This window comes from Gobio gobio, assembly GCF_949357685.1.
Source record: "Gobio gobio genome assembly, chromosome: 12".
Taxonomy (NCBI): Eukaryota; Metazoa; Chordata; class Actinopteri; order Cypriniformes; family Gobionidae; genus Gobio; species Gobio gobio.
The window spans coordinates 32,208,722-32,218,237 of record NC_137105.1 but is presented as its reverse complement, the minus strand read 5'-3'; the positions used below and the strand labels follow the sequence as shown (position 1 = coordinate 32,218,237).

At 42.6% G+C, this 9,516-nt stretch overlaps 1 protein-coding gene across 1 annotated transcript in view; it reads left to right on the top strand.

The window, feature by feature from the left end:
- The first annotated feature begins 1,583 nt into the window (after nt 1-1,583).
- The window catches only part of tagapb (T cell activation RhoGTPase activating protein b), a 33,290-nt gene continuing 25,357 nt past the window's right edge, over nt 1,584-9,516 (top strand). The window contains exon 1 of the mRNA XM_079830335.1: nt 1,584-1,793. Coding sequence (XP_079686461.1) covers nt 1,746-1,793 — 48 coding nt within the window. The 5' untranslated portion in view covers nt 1,584-1,745. The remainder of the gene's footprint in view (nt 1,794-9,516) is intronic.

Below are 9,516 nucleotides of genomic sequence, written 5' to 3'. Positions count from 1 at the left end.
TTACCCATGGCTATCTGTTAAGAACTGTAGGCTACATCAATAAATTACAACAATTTCGTGCTATGGGCACTGCCATTGATACAGGCAGCGGAAGAGCCTATTTTACGCTGAGCTTGCTTCTGCTTTACAAACATGGAAGTGTGACAAAGGCACATAGGGTATACAGTATAAATTCTCTAATGTGGATACAGGCATATTTTTGTACACATCACTATACAATACATGTCCTTATTAGGAGAAAATATATGTCGTGTCAACGAGAAAAATGTTGTTTTACCGACATTTGAGTGGAAAAAATATGTATGTGGCAGCAATGCGTCACCGTACTGCTTCTTCTTCTCCTTTGTTTTGATCAGGAGATTCAGTACTCTTAAAGAAAATGCATAATAGTGCCCCCTACCATATAACAGTGAAAACATGATTAGCCAGATTCAGTCAATGGTGGGGAAAGAGTAAAGTAGATTTGAAGTAAATTCGTATGTACACTAAGTGAACTCATTCATTCATTTCATTCATTGATCATATACGACCACCACTGGACTAGCCTAGACAAAAATTCAGATACTCCAAATTAGGAACAAATCTGCTTTCTTTATAAATCAATATTTTCAAACAATGTAAGTTTAAAAGACTGTAGATTTCTTAGTCTGCTCAATCAAAAGAGTAAACCTACAACAGTATACTTAGAATACTTAATTATACTTTTATGTATATCTAGATCAAAAGTTTGACTGACTTTTCTGTCAGTATAATTCAAGTACTCAAGTGCAATTTGAAGTATATTTCTCAGAAGTACATAAAAAGTAGACTGAAAGTACACTTTCTTATTTTTTTGTTTAAAAGTATACTAATAGCACACTTGAATAAACTTCTTTTTCGTAAGGGTACAGTCATTGATAATGCATTTTTGACAGGGTTATAGGCTATACATATTTTCCTGCATGACATTAGCAGCATTTCTTACTCATTCTTCTTCAGAACTGGCTTTGACACGTCATTACACCCTCAGACATTTTTCTGTCAACAGGTTGCATGTTAGATAATAGCATCCACAGTCTCTTGTTTCAGTAATAAATTATTATTATAAATGTTAGCATTAGGTCAGCTACGGAGAAAATATGATAAATATATATTTTGAATAATACAAAAGCTAATATAACTTCACATTTCTATCTCAACACACACTTTGGTGCACATCCTTTAAAGTGTTTAATGTCTGTGCTACAATATAGTTTAACCAAACAGAACTGCAAAAAAAATGATTGTTTTGCACATGTACTCACTGCCTCTCTGGCTGTACCCTGAAAGTTCAGGTGGGGTTTGCTAGCTGAGTGGGTTTAGGTAATTCTTGTTCTCTTGTTGGATTTTAAAATGTAAAACCAGTGTTGTTCTTGTGAGAGCTGATCATCATTAGCTTGTAAACAGGGGAGCAGCAGCTTAAATTGTGTCAAGGCAAACATGGCTGAAAAAGCCCAAAGAATAAGTGGCTGCCACAGCAGGAAGGTTTGGTCCAGGTCAAGCGGAACCACTCTCTCCTCCCATTTGTCCTCCCTGGTCCTCCATTGTTCTCAGGCTCATTAGTTACTGCTGAAGATGCCAGTCAAGAGAAGCCAGCGTTAATTTCAAACTGGATCGCAAGCAGGGTGCTGAAAACTCCTCTCAAAGGCTCCAGTTTAGGAAAAGTATCTTTAGGATAAACAGTGTGAGACTCTGGAAGCGGCTGTGCTATTTAAAGGTCGCTCAGAATGAGAAGGAGAGGAAGTTATGATGGCACCACTGCCCCCATGCAGCCAGTGAGTACCTCTGATGGTGGAGATACCAAAGTTTTTGCTTGCTTTTTAAAATTACAAATAAAAATTCATATGATTATTTATTGTATGGCTCTATAAACAGCTTATTGGGTCTATAAACAGCTTATTTAGAGACTAGCTTTTTATTCTCAACTTTTCCATTTACAATAGGCTAATATGTATTTTTTTTGTACAAGTTTTTACAAAATATATTTTTTATGTCAATTCTATCCATCTATCTATCTATCTATCTATCTATCTATCTATCTATCTATCTATCTATCTATCTATCTATCTATCTATCTATCTATCTATCTATCTATCTATCTATCTATGATTGTATCAGAGAGAGAGAGAGAGAGAGAGAGAGAGAGAGAGACTATTCAGATACAAGCTTCTTATTCTCAAGTTTCCAATTTACAATAATATTAATTTTGTTTTGTATAAATTATACACAATATATATGTTTTGTCAGTTGTATTAATTTTAAGACTTTACAACTTTAAACAATATTATATTGTGCCATATTTTATGCATGATGTGTATATTAAGTTGTAGACTTAGATTAAGTGGCCTATTTTATTCTCTATGACCAAATAACCATTTACAAATAAGCACTAATTTATTAGCATGCTAATAAATACTGTCACCATACCATGATTGTATCAGAGTGATACAATAAAAGATTAATTGATCGATCATTCATTCATTCATTCATTCATTCATTCATTCATTCATTCATTCGTTCATTCATTCATTCATTCATTCATTCATTCATTCATTCATTCATTCATTCATTCTTTCATTCATTCAACACTTAATGGTATGCCAAACATTTTTGTTACCCCTAGTTTGATTATATATATATATATATATATATATATATATATATATATATATATATATATATATATATATATATATATATATATATATATATATATATATATATATATATATATATATATATATAAATAAATAATTATTAATTATTCTATGCAGTCTTTAAATAGTTTATTTAAATAGTTATTAGATATTTATATGTATATGTTTGTTCATGAATTGGTTTGATGATTAGTTTAGATTAAAGATTTAAATAGGCTGTTTACCTGTTAAAAAAAATAAGAAAGTGATTCTTATGTTTCATACAGTAATACGTTCTGGTTACAAGGGAATACTGTGAGTGGAGTCTGGTTTGCCATCACTTCTCTTTTTTATATTAAAGACTCCCATACAGTGAAGAAAACAGAATACAGAGAATACAGAGAAAAAATGGTGTAGAATTGACTTTACTATGAATCAAGTGCCTATTTCTCTTTTTTGAAGCCAGAGTCCTTTGCCAATCTCAGACAGACTGATAAATTGGCTCCATGCTATACAAATGACACAGACTTGTTTTTCACTGGCTGCTTGAACAAGTGATCATTGTTTGGGGCCGCATAATTGCCCCAGAAGGCAATAGTGCGGAAGAAGGTTCCAGAAAGGCTCTGTAATTACGCCATGTTGCATTAATATATACTAAATAACTGAGGCATGCTGTGCTTGAATAGTTTTTTGCCTTTAGTGGGACTCATGTTGAGATTCTTGAACCCTGATGATATATGAATATTAAAGCGCATACTAAAGGAATGCTGAATTGTTCACATATGAATGCATAATTGTTTATATATGCACAATGTTTACACAATCGTTTTAGAAATGCATTTTCTTTATCTAACATGCTTGCTTTTGGCAAATTCTTGACAGAGCTAATTTGTGTTTCATAATGATCTGAATAGGAAAAATGTCCAACAAATTTGTTGGCTTTAAAAAGTGCATTTTAATAACCCTAAAATATGAAATAAAGCTTATCCATCTTATACAGAGCCCCCCAAAAGTATTAGGACCCTTACAGTGCATCCGGAAAGTATTCACAGCACTTCACTTTTTCCACATTTTGTTATGTTACAGCCTTATTCCAAAATGGATTAAATTCGTTATTTCCCACAAAATTCTACGAACAATACTCCATAATGACAACGTGAAAGACACTCAAAATAGAGCTCAGGTGCATTCTGTTTCCACTGATCATCCTTGAGATATTTCTACAACTTGATTGGAGTCCACCTCTGGTAAATTGAGTGAGTGAACAAATAACGCTATACAGTTATTTTTCTTAACCATGCATCAAAAAACAAACAAACAAAAATCTGGATTCGGTGCATCCCTAACTAATACTACCAGTTAAATGGTTGAAATGTTTTTAACGCTTTTTTGTTTGTTTGTTTTTTGATGCATGGTTAAGAAAAATATGCTGTATAGCGTTATTTGTTCACTCACGGAGAAGGTCGACATGTGCAACCACAAACCAGATATATCTCGCAAAATGAAGCAATGGAAAAGCGTCTCGGGTTATGACTATAACCATTGTTCCCCGAGAAGGAAATGAGACACTGTGTCATCGTGACGACACTTTGGGGAACGCCCCTTGTGTAAAGTGTCTGAAGAAACAATAGAATCAGCCCAATCCTGATTGGTGTTGCGTGATGACGTAGTATGTGACGGTATTCCCGGAAGATATAAAAGAGAAATCTGAACACAACAGAGATAGCATTCTTTGCGATGAAGCGAGCGCTCTGTCTGATTGGGTGGACACGAGAAGCAGTGTCTCGTTCCCTTCTCGGGGAACAAGGGTTATAGTCATAACCCGAGACGTTCCCCTTCGAGGGAACTCAAACTGCATCATCGTGACGACACTTTGGGGAACGAGTACCAACTATGCCGCACCAATCATACCCAACCCAGTGTGAAGCTGGAACCCAGGTACAACTAGGGGGTGAGCACTCTAGCGCAAGGCGTCTCAGGGAGATGCAGACTGCAGTACCAGATGAAGGTGTGCGGGGTGGCTCACCCAGCCGCCTCGCAAATCTCTTGCATAGAGGCTCCAGAAAGGAGGGCCACCGAGGAGGCCATGCTCCTGGTGGATACCCTCACGGCTAACGGTGAAGGCAGATTGCGCACCTGATAAGCCGTGGCTATAACCTGGACAATCCAGTTACTGATTGTCTGTTTTGAAACAGGCAGCCCTTCTTGGGTGAACCAAAACACACCAACAACTGGTCTGACCTTCTCCACTGAGCAGACCTCTCCAAGTAAATCCTCAATGCCCGCACGGGGCAGAAGAGGTGAAGTCTGCTCTCTTTCGCCGTCACGTGAGGTGGAGGATGGAATGCCTGGAAAACCACTGACCGTGCCACATTAGATGGCACTTCAGGCACCTCGCCCGGACTGGGATGCAAGATGGCCTTAACCACGCCAGGGGCAAACTTCAGGCAGGTTGGCATGATAGCCAAGGCCTGAAGGTCCCCCACTCTCCTCAGAGAAGTGATGGCAAGGAGAAGGCCACCTTGAAGGTCAGTATTCTTGCCTCAGCCGACTCCAGCGGCTCAAAAGGGGGCCTTAGCCAACCCCTCGAGCACCACCGCCAGGTCCCAGGTTGGGACTCTGGAACAAGCCGCAGACCTCATCCTCCGAGCCCCACGGAGGAATTGTACAACCAGATGGTGCCTTCCCAACGGCCCATCACCTAAAGGTGCGTGGAAAGCCCCCATGGCAGCCACATACACCTTAAGTGGGGACAGGGAAAGACCGGCGGAGAAACGGTCTTGAAGGAACTCCAGCACTGAAGCCACCGGGCAGATAACTGGGTTCACCTCCCGCTCTCTACACCAAGTGGAAAATACATTCCACTTAAGGCTGTACAACCTCCTGGTGGAAGGAGCTCTGGAGCTGAGTAGGGTCTCTACGACACCCGCCGACAGGCCCTCTACTAGGTACTGGGCCCCCTCAAGGGCCAGACCCAGAGACCCCACACTTCTGAGCCTGAGATAGCAGGTCCCCCCTCAGAGGGACCTGCCATGGGGGACCGTCCAGCAGGTAGAAGATGTCGGAGAACCATACTCGAGTGGGCCACCGGGGTGCTATTAAGAGAAGGCTGATGCCCTCCCGGTGGACACGCTCCAGAACTCCTGGGAGCAGAGTGATCGGGGGAAAAGCGTACAGACGCAGCCTCGCCACGTCTGTGCCATGGCATCCAGCCCCAGCGGGGCCGGATGGGTGAGGGAGAACCACAGTGGGACGTCTCTCGAGACGCGAAGAGATCCACTTCCACCGGGCCCATCCGCTCGCACATGGCCTCCACAACCTCGGGGTGGAGTCGCCATTCCCCGGGCCTCAGCCCCTGCCTCGACAGGATGTCTGCTCCCTGGTTTTGGTCCCTGGGGATGTACATCGCCTTGAGGGATGACAACTTCCCCTGGGACCACAGGAGAACCTGATGCGCCAGTCTGCAAAGAGGGCGCGACCTCAGGCCCCCCTGGTGGTTTAGATACGATATCGCCGACATGTTGTCAGATCGTATCAGGACATGGTGGCCGCGGAGGTCCGGGAGAAAGCTCCTCAGAGCTTTGTAGACCGCCAGCATTTCCAGGCAGTTGATGTGCCAGGAAGAATACCGGGTCTTCCACAGACCTCTGGAAAAGCGGCCTTCCATGACCGCGTCCCAACCAGTGAGGGATGCGTCTGTTGAAACGATCTTCCGGCAACAGGAAGCTCCCAACACTGGCCCCTGGGACAGGAACCAAGGCTTCTTCCATATGACGAGGGAACGAAGGCATCTGCGCGTTTACCCTGATCATACAGAATGGATTTCCCCTCAAGGAAAACCCCTTGGTTCACTTCCGTATCAGGACATGGTGGCCGCAGAGGTCCGGGAGAAAGCTCCTCAGAACCCTGTAGACCGCCAGCATTTCCAGGCAGTTGATGGCCAGGAAGAATGCCGGGTCTCCCACAGACCTTTCGCAAAGTGGCCGTCCATGACTATGTCCCAACCAGTGAGGGATGCGTCTGTTGAAACAGTCTTCCGGCAACAGGAAGCTCCCAACACTGGCCCCTGGGACAGGAACCAAGGCTTCTTCCATATAAGGAGGGAACGAAGGCATCTGCGCATTACCCTGATCATACAGAATGGATTTCCCCTCAAGGAAAACCCCCCTGGTTCCCAGCCACCACTGTAGGGGTCTCGTGCAGCAGGCCAAGAGAAATTCTATTGGACGCAGCTGCCGCAAGTCCCAGCAGTCCTAAACTGCTACACAGTGATGCTGTGGACCGAATGGAGGAACCTGATAATGATACGCTTCGCCCCCGAAAGCGAACCTTATGAATCCCCCGTGACACAGAAGGAAGATGGAAGTATGCGTCCTCTTTAGATCCACCGTGACAGACCAGTCCTCAGACTTTATCTGAATACTGACACTCAAGCATCTTGAATCTGAATCTCCTCAGAGAACGATCCAAGTACCTCCGATCTAAAGTTGGACGCAACTGGCCATCCTTCTTAGGAACTATGAAGTACCGGCTGTAGAACCCGGACTCCCTGACTGGCGGAGGAATATTTTCAAAGCCTCCTTAACCATCAGGTATTGTACTTCCTGTTCCATCTGCTCTGGGCCGACCACAGTCCAGACCATCCCGTTGAACTTCGGGGGAGGGGAACTGAACCGCGGCCTGTAACCCCGTTCTACAGTACGCAGGGCCCATGCAGATATATTCGGAGGCATAACCATGCGCCAAAATAATCTGCTAAGGGAACCAGCCTCTCGAGGCCGGCCTCGGGTGTCAACCGAGCCTCCTCCCCGACCCCCTGAAACCGCTAACCGGCAGGGCGAAATCGAGGAAGATCTTCCGGGAATACCATCACATACTACGTCATCACGCAACACCAATCAGGATTGGGCTGATTCTATTGTTTCTTCAGACGCTTTACGCGAGGGGCGTTCCCCAAAGTGTCGTCACGATGACACAGTTCGAGTTCCCTCGAAGGGGAACTTACTGTGTGGGACCATTTCGACAGAAAAATACAGCAGTAGTACAATATCCTGACTGGTGGAAAGCAAATGAACAGCGCTTCCCGAGGCTGGCCACTCTAGCGAGGCGTTATCTCTGTATTCCCGGGACATCAGTGCCATCTGAAGCCTTGTTTAAGGCTTTTGATAGTGTGGTTTTGGTCAAGTTTACTAAAGTAAACATTGTCGTGTATGTTCTTCTCGCCGCTGTTTCCTGATGATTTATAGAAAAATTACCCCGAGTCGTCCTCTGTCGTTTCAAAGAACAATACAACGGAGAGCGCAGGAGGCGCGCGCGCGCTGTCAGCCGAGGCTTGCGCGCTGTGGAGACAGAAGGATTGAGGTTGTTTTCTGCCGCGGGTTTAACTGTCAACAGGCTGCGCTCCAGACTAAGCCACATCACTTAGACATGTTACTTAAAAAACAAACAAACAAACAAAAACATACAAGGAGTGGATTGAGGTAGCCTAGGCCTTCTATTTTTATTTGACCAAAAAAATAAATAAACATTCCGGTTCTTCAAAGCTTACGGATTCAGTGTATTTTCGTTTTGTCATCTTAATTTGGTAATTATTTAAGTGAAAAATATTTAGTGTAAGCCTATGTATTTTATTCTTTTTATTTATATTTTATCTGATCTATATGCGGCTGATTGCACGGTAAAATAAAATAAATTTTGGCTGCTCTCTGTAGATTCCTTCATGCACAACTCATTTTCTCTCTGATGTTATGCAAATGTTTTAACAGCTGCTGTTGTTTAGGGTCCTTGTCAACACGAGACAAATCGGCATTGCAAATTAAACATGTAGCTGAACCTCGACTTGAATCGCCTTCTTTTGACTTAAAGTAGCATAGGCCTACTGCCACGTTTTCTGTTCATGAGTTCCATTTTCACTTTCAACGGCGGCATCATTACGTTCGACCAGCGGATAGTGCATGGTGCAAGCCTAGGGTTCGGTTTGGTGGAAAAAAATTCTGAGGTTCGGCAGAAACCGAACCTTGTCAAAAAGCCCAATATTCGGCCGAATCCAAACCCGAATCCTGGATTCGGTGCATCCCTTGTATTAATTGATCAAAGTTCTTACTTTCGGTTAACGGTTAAATGGTCAATAGCATCCCTACACTGCTGTGGACGTTGTTTACTTCGTTAATGTGTTTACTGTGATAATGGACTGAGGATGGGAGAAGGATTTGGTATTCGGTTTCGGAGTCAGCCGAATCTTAACCAGTGGATTCGGTATTCGGCTGAACCCCAAAAATCTGGATTCGGTGCATCCCTAGTTAGTAGTGTGTTGAAACTTATTGTTAAGGGACGTGACATTTCCAAAACATGCTCGTTGACTAATCACAATACACTGATCCAGCCGACGAATCAGTGCACATTGTGCTTTTCAGAAGGAGAGGCTTTATAGAGACAAGAACTAAACAGAGTGTTACTGAGGCTACGTCTACACATGCATGTGTAAACCTCATAAAAGTTTACTGAGATGATACAGACAAAACAGACATAATAAAGTTCTCATGCTATTCTTCTGGCATGATCATTTTATTTAGCAAAATATCTCACCATTCACTGATGCAATCACCATTATATGAATGGTCTAAAACACAACTTCCCTCATGTTTTGCCATAGGACATCAATTCCGATTACATTTTCTGTTATCTTTGCGATTTGAAGAGTGTACAAAGTACTTTAGCAACAATGTGAAAGTAAATAGCACATAACAGGTACAATAGCTATATAAACATAGGCCAACATATCTATCGATTCAATATGCATCACATGACTAAACATGTGTCATCAATTTCAAATACCTCAGTTTTCACAATCCACACTACAACA